Genomic DNA, 21800 nt, shown 5'->3' with positions numbered 1-21800 from the left:
GGACAGGCCTCATGTTCAGGAGTAGTAGTCCAGCATATAATGGACTCCACATTTTTTGTGTGCTTTTATTTGATTACAGTTTGGTAGGTTTTTGTTTCTTTCTTTTTTTGCTTTTTGGGTGATAATTGTATTTTGTTTTCTTTCTTGCTTTTAGGAGTGTTGTATTGGGTTTCTGTGGGTTTTTTTTTAAGAACTTAAAGTTAGTGGGTGAATTTGGAAGGACTTGGAGGAGGGGGAAAATATTATCAAAATATATGTAAATTTAAATTGACTTATATAATAAAATAATAATTTCAAAATTGCATACATTAAAAAATAGCCAAGGGGAACATAAATCTACACAAGATCAAATAAATAGGAAGTGGAAAAGGCAAAACTCAAACCTAAGCTCACTACATCAGAAAACATACTGTTAACCTCTAGACAATATTCTCTCCCTTCTGTTGCTTTCCTTCCCACCAACTCTAGTAAACACCCCCTCCGAGTCTTCCAAATTGACTCCTCTCTTCTTTCAGCAAAGTTTCCTGATCAGATATCCCTGAGATTTCCCCTTCTCTGACTGCAGCCAGTGCTTCCTGATCCCAGAATCCAGCCCTGATCTTACACTCTATGTGGCCCTGAAAAGATTACCCAACTTATTTGACTCTTTCCATCTTTCTCTACAAGAAGCTCATCAAGTCCCTGACTTCACAGGGTCAATGAAGACATGGATAACAATATCATGTAGGCAGTGTCCTAAGTTTCACATTGTAATTATCATAATGATAAAATGTTCGGAATCATCAAAACAGTGTAGAAAATAAGCTTCCTGAGAATTAAGATGCTAGAAAATATAACTGTTTTCTTCCAGAGCTATATCATAAATTTTAGGGTTGGTCATAACTGAAGCCAAATGGAGAAAGTTCTCTCCCACCCTGTGGAAATACAATGTTTCTCCTACCTAGAAAATAATTTAGGAGCATGAACACACAAAAAAATTATTGCATCAGACTGTTTCAGTGTGTTCTATAACCTTCAATGCACTGAGCTCTTTCAAAAGTTCTACAAGTATTTGTATATTACAAAGAATTATTTTATCATTTCCATACTAACTCCTGTTTTTGCCCTTTTTTTCAACCTGGTAATTTAGATCTTTAATCACCAAGAGTGCAAGACTGCACAAATGTAGATAAAAGTATACAAGAGGGTCACTCCTTGGATGAGATGGAAAGGACCACTCCTGCACTTGCTGGTTCTCAGTTTCGTGTACTGATGAGGTACGGCAGTATGAGCTGTTACTGAAAAGCTCATTCTAGACTGGAAGGCTGTATCCACATCTCAGTGTTCTTGAACCACCATCTCATACCATCCCATCACCATCATTTATACTAACCATCATTGGATTGGCTCCATTGCCCTGAAATCAGTGTCTTGTGTTCTAAAGGACTGTATATAATATCAAGCTGATGGACAAGGCATTCAACAAGGCTTAGGGGGTCAGACTCCTCCCCTAAACCATACGAGAGTAAAGAAAGCAAGATGAGTACAGCAAGCCTGCATGCATTAATTCAATGCTCTCTGCTCCTGACTCTGGACTCAGTACAACCAGCCAGTGTGTTCATGTTCCTGCCAGTCTGATTGCCCTGCAGTGATGACTGATATTGTGAGCCAAATACATCTTTTCTCCCTTAAGTTGCTTTTGCCATAGTGTTTTGTCATAGCAGCAAGAAAACAAAAACAATTTGGATGATATGCAAGATTTGGCTGTACCATATTTAAATTCACGATAAATAAGGGAACCTCCAACAATGATGCTGTAATTTCTAATGATCATGCTGGGAAAACATACAATTTCATAGACAGAGAGTTCTGAAGTTGCCTTCCACAGCCAAGGAACTGCCTGACGTTTTCTCTCCCCTCCCTACTACTTTCTTGAAGAAAAGCTGCTGGTCCTTCTGCGGCCCTGATAGGGACTTGGCACTCTGAGCCTCTGTGGTGTCTGCTCATCATCTAGGACCAGCAGCTCTGACCAGTGCTGTGGGGAGAAGCCCCCTCAGCTGCTACTCTCATGCTTACTCCACAACAGATGTACAATAATCCAATCTCAGGCTGCACAGCACCCCTACACTATTAGGGAGTAGCCAGTTCCCCTCTGCTGGTCACACATGACCTGCAACTTCAGTCTCTGTTACTCTGTGTTACTCTGTCCTTTCTTACCCATGTGGAATTCCCCTCTTATATGTTCCTTAAAAATCACACATCTCACAGAAAAAAGTAGCCAAAAGGCCAGTGGTGCTACCACTGGAGCACCACAGCTGCACATGTGACTGAGAGAACAGATAGTCTCACAAGGCAACAACCATGTTACACTGTAACAGCCAGTCATTATTATGTTGTGTATTTGACTCAGTTCCATTTTTAAAAAATAAATTATCTCCCCTATGAGCCCATGTGTGAATGTCTTATAGTCAAGGATCCAATTTTGTATACAATTAAATTAACTTGTTTTGCAAGTGCAGAGGCATCTGCAAAATCCTACCTCATGCCCATAAAAACACTCCAAGCTTCTAGATACTGGTGATCAACAGAGACTCAGTCACCAATGTGCCATCCCAGTACAAACAAGGACCATGCATATGCTCAGCACATCATGACAAGCAAGTCTCAGCCTTCAGCATCCTTCCCTTACCAATGGAAGGTTAGACATTCAACAGTGATACTGATATCCAACAAATGTAAGACAAACTCAAACAAATATATAGGCAATAGGAGGCTGAGCCCATAAGCAACAGAGTTGGCCCAGATGCTGATGACAGTAGATAAACCATAGGCTTGTTTCCCTGTAATATCACAAGCTCTGATTCCTGCCACTTAGAACTGCACAGCCCCATGAATTTACCTTCACAGAAACACAGAGAATACCCACCCACCACAGCACACAGTACAACAGCACCTGGCTTTCTTGCCCTTGGGATCACTCACTTGGAGGGCAACAAGCACAATGTGTATGTGGTTCCCCATATGATGGTGACCAGAAACAGAGAGACCCATGTCCATGGAAACATCTGCATGCAAGGGCTGGGATTTTGCACAGAACCAACCTGTACTTCAGGGACTGTGGTTTCAAACAATGAGTGCTGGCATTTGCTAACTAGCTGTGTACCCATTAGCATGCCTTACTATGTTTCACTCTAAGTTTTTTTTTAAGGTTTATTGTTGTGAATAACATTTACTTAGGGGTGGGTGAGTGTGTGTGTGTGTGTGTGTGTGTGTGTGTGTGTGTGTGTGTGTGAGCACGCAGGTGTGAATGTGCATGTGGATATATACACACAAGTGCAGGTGCTTATGTAGGTCAGAGTCATTGTATCTCTTGGAGCTGGAGTTACAGATGATTATGAGCTGGTGACCTGGACACTGGGAGCTGAACTTGGGTTCCCTAGAAGAGCAACATGTGCTCTCAACTGCTGACTCATCCCTCCAGTCCCTGCCCTACGTCTTACATAGCTAGAGATATGTTTCATAGGGCCTCAACTCAAATAAGAATTTTGTAACATGTTCTCCAGGCTCTCCCCTACTAAGCAAGCCAACTAGCTAAGAACAGGCCATGAAATTCTACCTTGTGTTCATGATGGTTATTTAACATTTGTAAATCCAGCACTCCAGAGCCTGATTCAGGAGGAATGTCACAAATTAGGGGCCAACCTGGTCTATATAGTGAGTTGCAAGCCAGCCTGGTTACAAAGTGAGACCTATGTCAAATATCTCACACACACACATACACACACACACACACCAAAACAAACAAAAAGAAAATCACTACCAAACCAGATCCTGGCTTGTGACCTTTACAATTATAAGTCTCAAAGAAAGCTTGTAAAAATAATAATAATGTGCGCATTGCATGTTACCATTTTGAGCTATAAAGAAATGGAATCACTCATAAAAGTTAAGGCTTATTCTGTGTTGTGGGAGAAATAGGGATGGATTCTTTTGAAGATGCCCAATTTATGTCTTCAGTTAAAGTCTTACTTTTGGCTTCCAGTTGCTTTTTTTTTTTTACTGCTTTCTTTGGTTATATGGAGTGAGCAGATACTTCATGGTTTTGGATTTGAAGCGTTAAGATGGATCTTTCACCTGCAGTAACAGCTGTCACCATAATTCCCTTTGAGGAAAATAACCAGTTGTCCGGTGAAGCCTCACCAAAAACTTCTTCAGTGTTACTTTCTCCTTGTCGATCTCCTTAATGCGGACGATGAGAGCTTTCTGTAGTTTTTGAATGTGGAGCATGGTCCTCTTTTCCTCTCCAGCGTTGTTCACAAGGGCATTTTGCAGGCTTAGGGCATCTCCAGATTTTAAACTTGCATTCTTTTTTAAACTGCCCATTCCACTCATCTTGTAACTGTAGCCAAATGGGCTCCAGAAGACTCAATGCAGGGCAGGGCAAGGCAGAGCAGCTGCCTCTAAATGTCTCTGAAACAGAGTGTAATGGAAACAGAGACTCACAGAATCTTGGAGCTCAGTGACATCATAAATATACCTAAAGATTCAGTGCTCAGAAGAAGCTTTTAAGCCAGGGGATTAACCACTGTTACTCTATGTTTTAGTCAGGGTTTCTATTCCTGCACAAACATCATGACCAAGTACCAAGTTGAGGAGAAAAGGGTTTATTCAGATTATTACACTTCCACATTGATGTTTATCACCAAGGGAAGTCAGGACAGGAACTCAAGCAGGTCAGGAAGCAGGAACTGATGCAGAAGCCATGGAGGGAAATTCTTTCCTGGCTTGCTTCCCCTGGCTTGCTCAGCCTCTTATAGAACCCAAGACTACCAGCCCAGAGATGTTCCCACCCACAAGTGGCCTTTCCCCCTTGATCACTAATTGATAAAATGCCTTACAGTTGGATCTCATGGAGGCATTTCCTCAACTGAAGCTCCTTTCTCTGTGATAACTCCAGTCTGTGTCAAGTTGACACACAAAACCAGCCATTACACTCTAGGCACATAGATAACTATATTTAAATGCTACAGTGGCTATCAAATACCTCCTACCACCTTGTGCTCCCACTGATGTCCCATGATAAGTGACTTGGGTGCTTTTCAGGACCAGAAGGTTTATGTTTATAGGAAGAAAAATTAGAAAGCTGATTCAATAATTGGGTTTAGTTTCAAAAGTGATCCATTCTTGTGGGAAAACTCTGCTAATTAAGGACACAGCCCACCACGACCAGAAAACCCTAGGCTTGGCACAAATATAGGAGACTCCCTTTGGTTAGCAGAGCAGCTTCTTCCCTGATCTTGTCCGGGGAATTCGAAGCCCCCAAACTTGCCTCTACCTCCAAAATCACAGGATATACCTACCATTCCAAACATTATCTTTGAAGGTCTGATAGAACTCTGCACTAAACCCATCTGGTCCTGGGCTTTTTTTGGTTGGGAGACTATTAATGACTGCTTCTATTTCTTTAGGGGATATGGGACTGTTTAGATCATTAACCTGATCTTGATTTAACTTTGGTACCTGGTATCTGTCTAGAAACTTATCCATTTCATCCAGGTTCTCCGGTTTTGTTGAGTATAGCCTTTTGTAGACGAATCTGATGGTGTTTTGGATTTCTTCAGGATCTGTTGTTATGTCTCCCTTTTCATTTCTGATTTTGTTAATTAGGATGCTTTCCCTGTGCACTCTAGTGAGTCTGGCTAAGGGTTTATCTATCTTGTTGATTTTCTCAAAGAACCAGCTCTTCGATTGGTTGATTCTTTGAATAGTTCTTCTTGTTTCCACTTGGTTGATTTCGCCCCTGACTTTGATTATTTCCTGCAGTCTACTCCTGTTGGGTGAATTTGCTTCCTTTTGTTCTAGAGCTTTTAGGTGTGTTGTCAAGCTGCTAATGTGTGCTCTCTCTAGTTTCCTTTTGGAGGCACTCAGAGCTATGAGTTTTCCTCTTAGAAATGCTTTCATTGTGTCCCAAAAGTTTGGGTATGTTGTGGCTTCATTTTCATTAAACTTCAAAAAGTCCTTAATTTCTTTCTTTATTCCTTCCTTGACCAAGGTATCATTGAGAAGAGTGTAAACATCATAGTAAGGAAATCCTGGACAAAAGCAAGACCAAAAAACTCCTGGAGAAACTCCAAACACTTCATAGTCATGTCTCATGTCAAAATGCTATTCAGATCTCCAACCTCTTTCTGCTTTGTTTACAAGTCCAGCTGCAGCAGGAGATAGCAACTGTGGCAATCTTTAGAACACCACTTCTTTCTGGTCTCAGAAAACACTTCTCAGAAGATTTCACCTCAATGATGCTAGTTTCTTCTTAATCACTGCTAATTTCTTAGCTCCAGCTAACCATCATCATTAATTGTCTCAGTAGGTCTTCTTCTACTCTTGATTCTGAAGCCAGAGTCGCGTGGCCAAAGCCGCTGAGTTCTGCTGCTTACTGGAGCTAGAACATGGCCCCCTTGTTCTATTACATTATAACCAGCTGTCTGTTTTCTAACTCCTTTACTGCCTGAGCTTGGTTGTTCTGGAACTTGTTCTATAGATTGACCAAATACTGTTTTAATATGCAATAAATGGTATAAACTATTTGTTCTTTTAATGGTGCTTTAACTATTGACATCTAATGATACAAGAAGAATGTAAGGTGAGATTCTTCCAGACTAATCCTGAGATATGGTAAACACTATTTCTATATGAGGGTAAAGTTAGTATCAATCCTGTTCAAAGCAGGAAATTGCTCCTGGACATATGGGGAAAGAATGTGAGTTGAAATAGTGCTCAATTTAATCAGCAAAATTAACACCTTCTTCATGACTGAAATGTAGAAAGTATTAATTCAGTCTTTATCTCATGTGTAGAGTTTTATAAAATGCTAATAGTCACCCACAAAACTAGGACTGTTTATAGACAGGCCACATGTCAAACCACAATTTTAACAAAGAGCTAGACCTATGAGTCATAGTTATTAAAAGTATTTCAAGATTACTTTTTTAAAGAAAGTACAATTCTGGGGATGGAGAGATGGTTCAGTGGAAGAACAGGCTGCTCTTCCTGACAACCTGGGTTTGATTCCCAGAACCCACATTGGACAGCTTATAACCATCTGTAACTCCAGTTCTAGGGGACTCAATACCCTCTTCTGGCATTGTGTTGCCAGGCAAACATGCAATGCACTGAAATACATGCATACAAAACACCTATACACATAAAATACATATTTTTTAAAAGTTCAGTGAATTGTGAAAGCAGGACTGACTTTTCTGTGACGAAGAAATGTCTTCAGAACTATTTATGGGAAAGGAAATAGCTGTAGTTGTGATTAGAAAGGGCTATAATAAAAATATGTATCACAGAACACCGAAATAAAAAAGAATGATTACCATTCCTCATCACTAACTTACTGCCAATATACAGTCCAATGCATAATAAATTATAGAGTCACACATATATGCACTTAATTTGCCAAAACAGCCATAAAGTTTAATGAAGTTAACTCTTAGCAGGGAAATTTATGTCTATCCATTTAATATGAATGAAGAAAATAAAAAAATAACAACAAACATGATGCATTCACCATTAAAACATGTCTGCTAATTGTAAAATACTCAATTTGGTGAATTATTTCCTCTTGCTTTACGATATCCACTCAGCTTTCTGACACGTCCTGTATTTGGAATTTGCACTAAATCTTGAGATAAGCCTGGCAAACACAAGCCCCTATATAGCCAAGAAATTAATCAAAAGTTGGTACTTTCTGGCACCACCAGGTTTAATTGCCTGGACTTGGGTTAGTTAATAGGCATCAGGCCAGTAAAACCTGCCAAGAAAAAAAAATACAGTAAATTTAGCACTTACTGCCTTGAGGTCTTCATTAACATAAGTATCATTCATTATAAACTCTGGATAGCCAACTTTTGCCAAAACAGCTCTTGCCTATAAAAAAAAGATGAGAAATATGATGTCAGAGTTTCTTCACTTAAATCATTAATAATCATTGGATATAGGGCTTCAGTCTTCATCTGAAAAGTCCATTGACTGAGTGTCTTCTATATGCAAGGCACTGTAAAAGACAAACAAAAATATTTACTACCTGCCATCAATTTTCTGCAAGTGGAGTAATATAACAAATAACTTTTATAAAGATTTTAATGGATATGGATAGCACTGTTATTAAAATCTGAAAGAGAGACTATTTCCTCATGGGGAAAATGCACATCTGAGAGAATAGTTAACATTTCAAAAATACAGCGCAGAGGGTAAGAAGAACCTAGAAATGGAAATGATGAACAGACAATAAGAGACTAAAAGCATAGTTGATAAACATGAATGTCTGAAATACATTTTAAAAATCTAAATGATTTCATAGCAAAAAAAAAAAACAAGTTTTTAAAGAACTTGAAAAACTTTTCTCATACATACATGATCAGCTGGTGTGTAAAGGGACTATTTTAACATCACTAATCACTGTAGAAATGTAAATTAAAACCACAAGAAAATATTATCTGGCATGTGCTAAGCTGGCTATTATAATAAAGAGTTGGTGGGGATCTGGTGATCTAAAGAACACTTACCTTCATACTGTTGATACAGCCATCACGGAAAATTGACGGCTCAAAAAACTAAAACCAAAATTACTGTGCGATCCAGCAATTCCTCTACTGGTTAGAACCATAGATAATAGGTACACAAAGAAAATGAAATCAGTATATCAAAGAGCCATTTGCACTCCTGTGTTCATTGCAGCACTGTGTGCAGTAGCCAAGAAATAGAAATGACCTACTGATTGATGAATGTGGATAAATTGTAGTATATACAAACATACATACACACAGTGGGATAATATTTAGGCACAAAAGGGTTATAAAATCAGAGATCACTGTAAACAGAAATAAATTAGATACAGAAAGACAAGTACTGCCTAAAGACTTAAAGAAGCATGTGGTAAAGCAGACTGTGAAATGTGGGGTCTGCTGCAAATCTCAGATACTCATCTTTGTAGATAAACTCCAAATCCACATTGATCCGCATGGTCAGTTGAGTATACAGATTTTTAATGTTTTCGTCACAAACAGTGGGAAATAGGTAAAGTAATATATATGCCCATTGATTTCAATTAGCCATTCTATAATGCATGCCAATGTCAAAACATCCTGATGTGCTTCATGAACATGTAAAAAAGTTATCCCAGAATTTAAATAAATTAATATGAAAGACTGGTATATAGGAAATTCATGGATTATTCATGGAAACTCCCCCGTGCCTTGGTAACAAGTGTCGTTGTTGTTGTTGTTGTTGTTGTTGTTGTTGTTGTTGTTGTTGTTGTTGAGATAAGTGAGGGTTAAATATTTCCAAAGGGAGTGGAATGGGATGAGTCATGCATCCAGATGATTATCCATACAGTCCTGTGAGTGATGACCAGAACACCAGAAAGATCAGAGGCAGGGGGTCCAGAATAATTTAAGATGCCTCTCCTCCTAGTCATCCACTTGAGAGAGGTACTAATGATTACCTTCTTTGTTTTGCAGCATGCAGGGAATAGACAAAAGAAAAATCAGTGTGAGTGCCAATGACTAGAGCAATGACTGGCAAACTGTGACTCCAGGACCCATTCAGTCCTCCTCTTCTACTTGTTTTCACAAATACAATTATGCTGGAACACAGCCACACTCATTCATTTACCTAGCATCTATAACTGCCTCTGTGTTACAACTTCTGAGCTGAGTCATTGAAAGAAAAACTCTGGGGCCCACAAAATCTCAAATATTTTATCTGGACCTTTGGAAGGAAGTTTCCCAGCCCTTGCTCTACAGCAACTTTGTAGCTCCATGTGAAACCCTCTCTCTCCATGTCCCCAAGATTTTGGATTAAATAAAATAAAATAAAATAAAATAAAATAAAATAAAATAAAATAAAATAAGCAACCTTCAACAGTGTTGCAAGTACATTGTCTAGGCTTTACCCACATTCCCTAGGATGCCTTTTATCACTTGTATATAGATACCCCTCTCCAGATTCTTTTCTTTATAACTATTTTTAATTGAAATGAAATTACATCATTTCCCTCCTTCCCTTTCTTCCCTCCGACCCTTCCCTGAGGCCTTCCCTTGAACTCCTCCCATCTTTTCATACTTCCCACACTCTCACATTGATAATCTCTTTTTGATTATTATTGTTACAGAGAAGGGGAGAGGGAGAGGGAGAGGGAGAGGGAGAGGGAGAGGGAGAGGGAGAGGGAGAGGGAGAGGGAGAGGGAGAGGGAGAGGGAGAGGGAGAGGGAGAGGGAGAGGGAGAGGGACAGGGAGAGGGAGAGGGAGAGGGAGAGGGAGAGGGAGAGGGAGAGGGAGAGGGAGAGGGAGAGGGAGAGGGAGAGGGAGAGGGAGAGGGAGAGGGAGAGGGAGAGGGAGAGATCCAGATGTGTCCATTTTTGGTGGTGGTATATACATGGTTTAAAGGCTGACCTCTCCTCATTGGACAACAAGTAAGGGGAGTTATCACTTGGAGAGGCAAATTCTCCTTCCAGCAAACATTAGTTATCTATAGATCTTTGTCTAAAGGTTAGACCCTGTAAACATGTTTCCCTTCCACCTTGATATTACTGTTGTTCTGGTTCTGATTCTGCAGCCATTTCTACAGCCCTGTCTTTTCTAATTGCGGGCACCAGAGACTCTGAAGGACTACATATAACCACGGCTTTTTCTGAGCTGTTGATTGATCTTTTGTCATTCTGACCTCTCCCTCCATATAAACAACACTAAGCAAATAACTGTGGCAGTATCATGAAAGCTCAGCATCTTCCCTTCAATTCAGGACCAGCTCAGAGGTATAATTTACACTAGCAAAGTTCCTCCCAGGATCAGGCTACTTCAGAAATGTCTTCTGAAATTGCTTCTGCCCCTCAGCTCATCCCAGTCTTGGTCTAATTTCTTCCATTCCTCTGCTGTCTTCACTTGTAAGTATTTGGTAAATAAATCACTTGCATGTGAGTCCATATCTCCAGGTTTGCCTTCAGATGAGCCATCTAATACCCAGACAGCCTCAGCCCCATTAGCTGTATTCTAACAAAGCCTCACTAAAAACCAGTGTATTCCCACACTGCTCTGGCTAATGACATATCTTCTATACTCCCATCCAAACCACCTTACTCAAGGAATAGGGTAATATAGTACATTTCTTGTATGTTCTTTGAGATGATATAATATTAAATATCAGAGACTTTTAACTCAAGATTTAGGATTTTACAAGTGCTGCAGGCCACAGCCCTAATAGGTTTTGCTGTTCCAGGGACTCAAATATAATACAGATCAAATTCTGCCTTCAAAAGCCTGTGAGCTATACTAAACCTTAATATAACAGGATGTCGTAGCTCTCTCAAAACCACAAAACAATATGGTTTTAGGTTACCTCTTTCTGAAAGTGTTTACTTTCCTAGTTGTAGCTAATTTCTCGGTATAATTTAGTGACTCACCACAAGTCATATTCATCATTTTAGCAAATAAAGAATTGTAGATAGTTTCCTCTAGTACACACCCCCAAAAATATACAAGACAAGCTGAGTCATGCACAGTTGTTTCTGAACACTGGCCTTTCCAAAGTGGATCAGTGTATTATGAATTCTTTTTCAAACCTCGTGGTCTGGGACTTCACTGCACTGTAGAGTTTTGCAGAATACATTAACTCCTGTACTGTATATGTTTAGCACTGAATTCTTATTTATTTAGCATCACTACAACTTGAAGAGAATCAGAAAAGAAACACAAAGAAGCAAGATTTCCCTAACAGGGATACACAAATAAAATGAAGTAATGATTCTAATAGCATATGCTAAACAGCTCAGAAGAATTTTTATTTTCAAAATGTATATAGATATCTGTATTCTGGCACAAATTCTCCTTCCACAGTTCGCTCCAAATTCCTGACCATTCCAGTCCATCCCACTTTACATTTTTCCCCTGAGAAGCTTTAGAACTGCATTGCTCAGAAACCCACTGGGCATGACTCTAGACCAAACTGTCAACAAGAAATACCCAATAGGGTTTTGGAAGGGGAAAGAGATGTAGATGTCATTTACACACTGTAGAAGTATTAGAGAGGCCCATGGGCATCTGCAAACAGTAAATACAACATTTAACCATCAACTTCCAAACATTCTCCTGGGGAAAATCCTTTGGAGTACAGTCAACAGTGACCAGTCAAAGCCTTGGTCTTTACTTCCCAGCCCCAAAATGGTTATATAGCACCTCTAATCACTCACATTAAACATTTTCCTGCTTGGTATACTTAGAAACCTGTCTGCTTTCTTGCATACAGAATAAGGCAAATAGTGACATATCACTTCCCAACATATTCAGAATTAGAACAACGATCCACCAGTAGTTGGATGGTTTATTGAAGGGCAAGGTATAAGTTAGATGTGTCTCAAATTAAGTATCCCACTGGTTAAGGCAGGAGGGAGAAGCAAGTCACCATACAAATACTGAGAAAATGATGGGATGAATATTTAACAGATGGCATTTTATATCTAGTGAGAAACATTTTCTGGGCTATTTGAGGCTGACAAAAAAAAACTCAAGGGCTTTCTATAACTAGTTATTTCCATCCATTATTCCATTCATACATCTGGAGAGAAGCTTCATTTGACAGCTAGTCATCCCTCCCCTGTGGAAGAGGCATAGGCAGATGATAATCTTCATTACCTCTGTGTCTGTAGGCAAATATTTCTCTTCCAAAACTCTAGTCAAAACTCTCTAGTCAGAACTGCCTAGTTTTTAATATAAATTGATCTAGCCTAGCACCATTCTCTTATGGTGAATCCAGTGACGCTCAGGAGGACAATAAGTGAAACCAAAAATATATAGATTCAGCTACAGATTCCCTAACAACTGGATCTAATTATAGGATAAGATTTGGGTCAGTGGCATATAAATTAAAATGCTTCATCGATTTCCAATCATCTATTTTAAAAGAGAATGTATCTGGCTGGAATAGGCTCCCTGCCTTTAATCCAGACCTTTCTAACTTCAGCAGTATTGACATCAGGGCCAAATAACGCTTGTGAGGGTTTTTCCTATAGGTTCTTGGATATCTCAAAGCACCATTGCCTTGAACAAACTAAATGCCAGTTGCAAATCCCACATAAGCTGTAACAACCACAACTGTAGAGATGTCAAATACATGTGGGAAGGGTGACAAAGCACTGTCAGTTAAGAATCTCTGGAGTGATGATGCAACACCAGTGGTAGAACAGCTGGATTTCAAGCACAAGGCATCAAACAGGATGAAGAAAGCTACATGTCAAACATGGCAGCATGAAAAGCAGATAGCATGTGTCAGCTAATCCATTAGCTGTCACTGGGGCTTCAAAACTGTATGATAAAATGTGTGACTAATACCAATCCAATATTAAACTTGAAAATAGCTACATTTAACATGCTCGGATTCCTCCCTGCTCCCCCCTCCACAACATGAAGCATTACATGCCATGTGTTCCATTATCAGTAGTGGGATATAATAATCCCTACACACTTTCCTTTTTATCAGATATAGTTTGAGAAGGAGGAAAACAGTCCCTCCCTAGAGGTGCTGTCTGTAAGAGGTCAGTAATGGTGTTATATATAAGACTGATTTTGGATCCTTGGTCCAAAGAACATAATGAATAAATGCTCATATATGTTAGTTGTTAGTTAGTTTCTTCCATGGATTTACTATGTCAAAGCATCTTTTGGGGAGTGTAAGATACCCCTGAACCAAATACCTTAAGTCCCCTGTAAAACAATGTCACTCCTTTTAGACATAGGTTTCAGGGAACTATACTTGTGATGAGAGAAATTGGAACCAGAAGAAAAGCTGTGGCCTATGAATGGAGCCACACACCTATGAACTTCCTAAACCACAGCCGATTTCCCTAGCAAAGTCAAAGTCTGCACAGGGTTGAAAAAATAAAAGAGGTTTTTTTTTTTTTTTTCTCTACACAGGAAAGCAAATGTTACAGCTTTTCTCTCATTTGTGGATATTATATTTTATACAGACACACAAATGTGTGTGTGTGTGTGTGTGTGTGTGTGTGTGTGTGTGTGACATAAAAGTAGAAATGAGGACTGGAGAAATGGCTCAGCAGTTAAGAGCACTGACTGTTCTTCCAGTGGTCCTGAGTTCAATTCCCAGCAACCACATGGTGGCTTACAACCATCTGTAATGGGATCCGATGCCCTCTTCTGGCATGCCTGAAGGCAGGTACAATGTACTCACACATATAAAATAAATATTAAAAAAAAAAAACAGTAGAAATGAAACTGTCTAAGGGAAAGAAGGGAACTGATGTGAAGGGAGAGATGAAGGGCCATCTGAGGAAAGTATGCATGTGTTAAGGTTGCCATTAGCATTCACCATCATGCCTCCCACATTCTTACTCTTTCTCTTTCACGTTCCTCCCATCAACTCTCATGCCCTGGGTGTTCATACCACTTGTTCTCCTAGCCTACCCGCATTAACCTTTCTTTAGTAATATGCTATGCTTCAGAGCCAGCTCATCCTTCTCTGTTCATCCATCAAAACCATTATTCCTTCAAAACACTAACCCATTAGCTATTACTGGGTCCTCAAAAGCAATTTATAATAAAGTATGAGTGACTAATAGCAATCTAATACATTCACCCTGAAAAAAGAGCTATGTTTAAAAGAGTAGTTTATTAGCCAAATGGATGAATCCAATCTTAAGGGAGGTTTTTGTTAGTAGAGAGAACTTTCTTACTGTTAAGGATCAAATTAAATCCATGGCCTATTCAACCTAATCACCATGGTGTTCCAAAGTGGAATGCAATGTCAAGCACAGAGCAAGTGACCAATGTCTAACAAATACTGATTCATATTATGAGTAATTTAGCTAGGAAATTCGCTCTAACCAGCATCGTCAATATCAGAGACTATAAAATGTTATATCATATTTTTAACCTTTAAATAGGAAAGATGTAATATTTGATCAAGAACACCATTCAGTGCTGCTTACATCAAAGCCTACTTCCATATTAACTAATTTTATCACTGGAAAAAAAACATTAAGGAGCTTTATGAGAGACTAGAGAGCTGTCTAGAAGATGAAGTGAAGTGTGAATCCATGACACCTCATTCCTGGTAACAAAGCCATAACTTTCATATGTGATAGTCTTCCCACATACATGACTTGGCTTTTTATGGTGTCTGTTATGTGCAATCAAGTAGTGTCCAAAATATTAATGGAAAATACCAGAAACAAGAAAGTCCAAAGTTTTAAATCAGATGTTCTGAGCAGCATGATAAAACCTTGTGTTGTCATACTTACACACATTGCAAGTATGCCAAAGCTGACACACATAGTCATACCAGAGATACATAACCATCCCTTTGCCCACTCTTCCTTCCTTACACTGGTCTTGTTATTTTATCACAGCAATGAGATTCACAAGCACAATGTGTGTGTGTGTGTGTGTGTGTGTGTGTGTGTGTGTGTGTGTGTGTGTGTGTTTACATGCACAGCTTAGTCACTAAATTTGGTTTTGCTCTTTGTTATGACTACCATGTACATTCACCAGGTCATAATTGCTTGGGATTTTGTTCCTTGCACTAAAATCTTAAGGCTACAGCTTTAAAAATCACAAGTACTTTCTGTGAAGACAACAGAGAGTTCATAAAGGCAACATTATTTCTTTAAGGCAGAGACAATGGCTATCACAAATGAAATGTAATATCCAACATGATTTAAAACTCTCAAGTCACCCCCTGACTTCCCAGAATTTTCTACAAGACACTACAACTTGATAATGCTGGAGGAAAGAACATAACCAAATATAACCCTGCTGTATCTGGCTCAGCGTTCTGCAATAGCATATAATTTTGACACATGTGACCAAATTGATTTAAAGATTCGTCAGGTTGATGGTCTTACTCCTGAATTTGCAAAGGCTCTTAGTATTAAGCTAAGCCACAGAAAGCAAGATGGGAAAGCTCATTTGTTCTAATCCCTACACACTGGGCTATGGAGGAAAGTCACGCACATTCTCAAATGTCCTGCATGACTAACATAAAAGGGATCACCTTAATCACTTAATTAAACAGCTTTGTGTTTGGTCTATATGGTTAAGTCTCTTCGCATATTTTTTGTCTTTTCTGTTAATTTAACTAACATGAAACAGGACAACTGCTCGCTGCCTTTTTACAAACAATTTCTAGAGGAACTTTCTTAAGCTTGCAGTAGCTTTGAAAGCTTCAGTCAGGCTTAACCATGCCAAGACCTCATTTTCTCTGATGAGTTCTGTAATAACTATTAAACATCCATCAAAATTCTGAGCTGTAAACACCCAGAAGTTTAGGAAACTGTGCAAGAATTACACTATCCTTCAAAACAAAGACAGTTTCTACAATGCCAGACAGATGATTGGCTCAAGTACATATCTTGGCTAGAAATCTTATCCTGTGCAAAGCTAATGGTATTGGTGAAAATTGGCCTGAAAACAGATTTAATACCCTTTGGGGCTATCAGGATCCCACAAATAATAACAATGCTGTAATCTAACAAATCAAATTTTGTCCTTTGATAAGAATGGCACTGATTTATTATGAGTTGTCAAAAGATGTAATTCTGAGAATTGGCTTTGGGTATGGTTCACAAGCTAATGCATCATGCTAGGGTGGAGGAGAACTAAATAATGCCATGAATCAGATATCTTTTCAACTACTAGGCACAGTTCTGGGTCAGTATGAACTAAAAGACTGAAATGTTCTGATTTCAGGCTCTCCATCCATAATCCTGCATGGCTAATGCCCTATATAGTAGATTCCCACTGTCCCTTACTTTCTAATATGGATAATGTTCTAGGGACTCAAGTTCCAAATTGCAAATGAGGACATTGAACAAAAAATATGAACTCCATGTTATCTTGGAAGTAAGTAGTTTCTCCAACCAGAAAAAGAAGAAGAAGAAAAACACTCAGGAACAAATCAGTCAGAATTTAACCAAACTGCCACTCAATACTTTCTTTGTATCTCTGTGGTATTCTGGTGACATATTTTATCTCTGTATCCCAACAGAGATAAAAACAGTGTTCTTAGTAAATGGTTGTAACCATTAATAAAATCAAAAGTCAAAACCCAAATCACCCCAGTGTTAATTCACAAAGGAGCACATATCTCCTTCTGCTGAATGTTGGGGCAATATTACCTTAAAGAAAGATGCAAACTCACTCATTTCCTTTAAAATTAAACAAAACAGTGGTCACAAAATATAGCTTTTGAATCCATGTTTTTGTTCATTTTAAATTCATTCATGGAGTTTTTCTAACTAGACCAGCTACAATACCTGTTCGCATGAATAATCTAAATCTCTACGGGGACAAACCTTACTTGTCCAGACGGAGCCAAAATAGTACAATCCAAGGATAAAGAAAATCCTAGATCATGGTTATGTTTTAAACAAACCAAAGTAAATTATGTTTTCCACTTTTCCCTCAACACAGGGCTCTACATCAAAAGGTCATCAAACTGTAGTCTACAGTCCCAAACCTGCCTAGATCTTGACTTTTGTAAAGACAGGATTTTTGTTAGACTATGCTACTGTGGAAAGGGATTATTTTGAGCTGAAGGCATCTAAGAATCAGAGGAAGCAGTAAGAAGCTTTCTGTGTTCTTCTTATCTACCTAAAAGCAGAGCTTCCCAAAACAATTCATCTGTCACAAATTCCTCCTCCTTTTAAGAAAGGCAGCTTCTTGTTGCCAAGGAGAAAGAAGATCCCCCATCTTCTCATATGAAAAGTTGATGCAAGAATGACAGAATGCAACAGAACCACAGTAAACTTTACCTTCTATTAGGGTCTCCTATATAGTTCTTAGTCATCTTCCATCCGTTAACCCACTCTCATTCTTTTGTGTATATATGGAATCAAACAAAAACAGAGAGAGACAGAGACAAAGAGACACAGAGAGACACAGAAACACAGAGACACAGAGAGATGCAGAGACACAGAGAGACAGTGAGGAGTTTATGATTCAGCCCAAGACCATATTCATGGCAGGCAAATAATGTAAAACCGACCTACACTTTCAACCCTTCCTTTCCCATTCTTAACATAGTAGGAAGGTTCCAAATTCTAATCATTTTTATGGACTACACTGTCTGGAAGCTATCTTGCTTATCCATGTTATAAACAGTATTATAGTGAGTAGAATTTACAGACCCCGCCACCACCAAATGCTAAAACAAAAGGGGGTAGAATAGAAAAAGGGTTTTCTCCCTGGCAACAGCCCACTCTTCCACATATGGCCTATGGCCACTTGTAAGCTACAAAAGGAAGTTGTGTAAGTGTCATAGAGACCAGATGGCCTACACAAGCTTCAAACATTTACTATTTGGCTCTTTACAGAAAAAAAAGTTTTAGCTAACTCTCTTCCACATAAAAGGTTACAAAAATTTCAAAACCTAGTAGTAAAGATTGTAATATAAGATATAAATTTATTTTTTTAGAATTTCAAGATGATTAGATAGTAATTATTCCAGTAGTTTTATAATTTACTACAATACTTATTCATGTTTTATTAAGATTAACATCTGAGCTTTAAAACAGAGACAGTATATAGACATTAAACAAAAAAAAAATGGGAATAAATGTCCTGGAAAAAACATCCATGCACTTTTGGGGAAGAAGGAAAAAATAAACAATTAAAAAGCATTTTCAAATGTCAAGATACAAAGAGCTTAGAAATGCATCAGCAATGCCTAGGCCCTAGTACTGAACATAGCTCTAAGAAATTTAATCAGCTACTTAATCCTCCTTCAATCATTAAATTACCTATTTAAACAGGAGGCAAGTTGGAGATTAACTTAAATAAACACATCCCTTTCTCTCATCAGCAGTTCAATAGAATGGAAATTACCTCCATTCTCTGGTAAAGTTTACCTCAGATAGGAGCAATCCTTTACTGTCTAAAAAATGTCTAGGGGCACCTAGATATCTCAGTGGGAAAGACACTTCACCTGTCACTCAAGTATGATGACCTGAGTTCAATTACAAGAACCGACTATATAGAAGGAGAAAAACAATTCCTAAACATTGCCCACTGTGACATTTCATATGCGTGTGCGCACACACACACACACGCGCACACACACACACACACACACACACACACATAAAAATAGTAAACATTCTTCTAAACACTCTTCCTGGTTAGGTAGGGGGAGTAAATTCTTAAATTAGACAAGTGTAATGTGCTTTGTTGGTGCACAGCTATGATCCTAAGTACTCAGAGGCAGGAGGATATCAATTTCAAGATTAGTCTCTGCAGCAACTCAAGAAGAACGAAGACTAAAGTGTGGACACTTTGCCCCTTCTTAGAACTGGGAACAAAACACCCATGGAAGGAGTTACAGAGACAAAGTTTGGAGCTGTAACGAAAGGATGGACCATCTAGAGACTGCCATATCCAGGGATCCATCCCATAATCAGCCTCCAAACGCTGACACCATTGCATACACTAGCAAGATTTTGCTGAAAGGACCCTGATATAGCTGTCTCTTGTGAGACTATGCCGGGGCCTAGCAAACACAGACGTGGATGCTCACAGTCATCTATTGAATGGATCACAGGGCCCCCAATGGAGGAGCTAGAGAAAGTACCCAAGGAGCTGAAGGGATCTGCAACCCTATAGGTGGAACAACAATATGAACTAACCAGTACCCTGGAGCTCTTGACTCTAGCTGCATATGTAACAGAAGATGGCCTAGTCGGCCATCAGTGGAAAGAGAGGCCCATTGGTCGTGCAAACTTTATATGCCTCAGTACAGGGGAACGCCAGGGCCAAGAAGTGGGAGTGGGTGGGTGGGGGAGCGTGTGGGGGACTTTTGGGATAGCATTGGAAATGTAAATGAAATAAATACCTAATAAAAATATGAGCAAATAAAATAAGTATTAAACACTACACAACTTTTACAGAGTACTTTTGAAATTATAATAAAATCACATCATTCCTTCCCTTTCTTTTCTTCCCTACAAACTCTCCTATGAACCCCATTTTATCCTCTTTCAAATTTATGGTTTCTCTCTCTCTCTCTCTCTCTCTCTCTCTCTCTCTCTCTCTCTCTCTCTCTCTGTGTGTGTGTGTGTGTGTGTGTGTGTGTGTGTGTGTGTACGTACTATAATATATATTCTTAAATAAATTTGTAGAACTTTTTAAAAATAAAGGGATGTCAGTTTTCTTAAATGATATGACCCTTGGGAAACTAACCATGCACCAGGGCAGGCCCCAAACCCAACTAGCTGGTCAATGCAAACTGGACTCAAAAAAGAAGGAGGAGGAGGAGGGAGAGGAAGAAGAGGAGGAGGAAGAGAAGGAGGAAGAGGGGGAAGAGGAAGAGGAAGAATCTAGAAATTGGGTGGGTAGACATGGGAAGTTGGGAAAGTGACAAGGAACATTACATGGCTTTGGGGCTGTTGCTTAGGATCCCTGACTATGCATTATCCATTCATAGGAAGGAGACTCATCTGCCTCTTCAGTATTCTGGAGGGACTTCCCTAGTAACCATCACTATTACTATTATGCCATTATGAGTACTTTATGGAGACAATATTACCATATTCCCCACCACCACCAGTTTTTTAATATACTTCAGAAATTTTTGATTCAACTCAGTTTCTGGAAAACACTTAAATCTTAGAATGATAAAAGGCAATCAAAAAGTGAGATCACAAATGGGTATCAGAGATGTTTGAACTAAAAATTCCAACAACTTTTTTCTAAGTAACTTGGCAAAATCCATTTTTAGAGTGTTTTGTTTCAGGCATCTGAAAAGCCACACTAATACAATTACAGTTCACTGAAAAATTATCATGAGATCTAGTTTGAAAGCTAAAATCGGTCATGGCAGGGTAATATTCCATTTAATTATAAAGATTAATTCAACATTCATTTATTTGTGCATGTGTTTGGTCTTTCCATTTTTCACAGAACGCCCAAGATTCAAATGCCATCTGGTAGACTTGCTGCACAGTGTCGGTAGCATCTATAAGAGTTACGGATTTCATCTCAAAGTAAAATTGATGGACAAAAGGAAAGTGAAAAAGGAGGAATGGAGGTAACAAAACTTTATTTTTAAAGCCAAGATGTTTCTCCAATCTGATGTGACTGTATCCTGCTTATTACTTCTACCTCCTGGCATCTCACCTATCAAACTGTACTAAATCACAAGGATTCCCATCATCCTTTTGGAAACAGGCAAGGGTTCAGGCAATATTACAAGCAATAGTGAGAATTGTAGGAATTATGAATTATAAATTGTCCACTGTGGTTTTCAAAAGACATGTTATGACTTCCTTAAAAGTTAGCCTTAGCCACATGGTAAGACTGACAACCTTTCTTTGTAATTTAATTCAATTGATGCTTATCTCTCACTGAGTGACTACTTAAGACAAAATAAGCCTTGCAAGTTAGGAAATATCTTATTTGGTTTTACTGAGTTACAATTGGTACAGAGTATATAAGTGTGAAGGAAACAAATCTGGTTTTCTCTATCACACATACACAACTGTGTTTGTGATCTAAAGAGTTCAAAAACCTGGAAGACTCACCTAGGCCTCTTCCCAGGCAGTAAAAATAACCACTATTCAGGCCACTATATAAATTAATTTTTGCTGCTCTCGAATGTCCCCAAAGTTCTAGGTTCTTTTGTATTTGACTTTGTTCACTAAGCAGTACGTCTATAGAATTCATTTCTGTTATATTATATATAGCAAGAATTAATTTAATTTAATTAATTAAGTTATATACTTAAGTTCATGATTGGTTGGCCATGGAGGGAATAGG

General features: G+C 38.8%; 1 protein-coding gene across 1 annotated transcript in view; it reads right to left on the bottom strand.

Annotated features, from left to right (window-relative positions):
• Nucleotides 1-21800, bottom strand: part of Phex (phosphate regulating endopeptidase X-linked) — a 300129-nt gene that overhangs the window by 138374 nt on the left and 139955 nt on the right. Inside the window, exon 13 of the mRNA XM_021152917.2 lies at nt 7834-7911. Coding sequence (XP_021008576.1) covers nt 7834-7911 — 78 coding nt within the window. The remainder of the gene's footprint in view (nt 1-7833; nt 7912-21800) is intronic.

This window comes from Mus caroli, unplaced genomic scaffold, assembly GCF_978045245.1.
Source record: "Mus caroli unplaced genomic scaffold, Mus_caroli_1 scaffold_5, whole genome shotgun sequence".
Lineage (NCBI taxonomy): Eukaryota > Metazoa > Chordata > Mammalia > Rodentia > Muridae > Mus > Mus caroli.
This window is presented reverse-complemented; position numbering and strand designations above follow the sequence as displayed.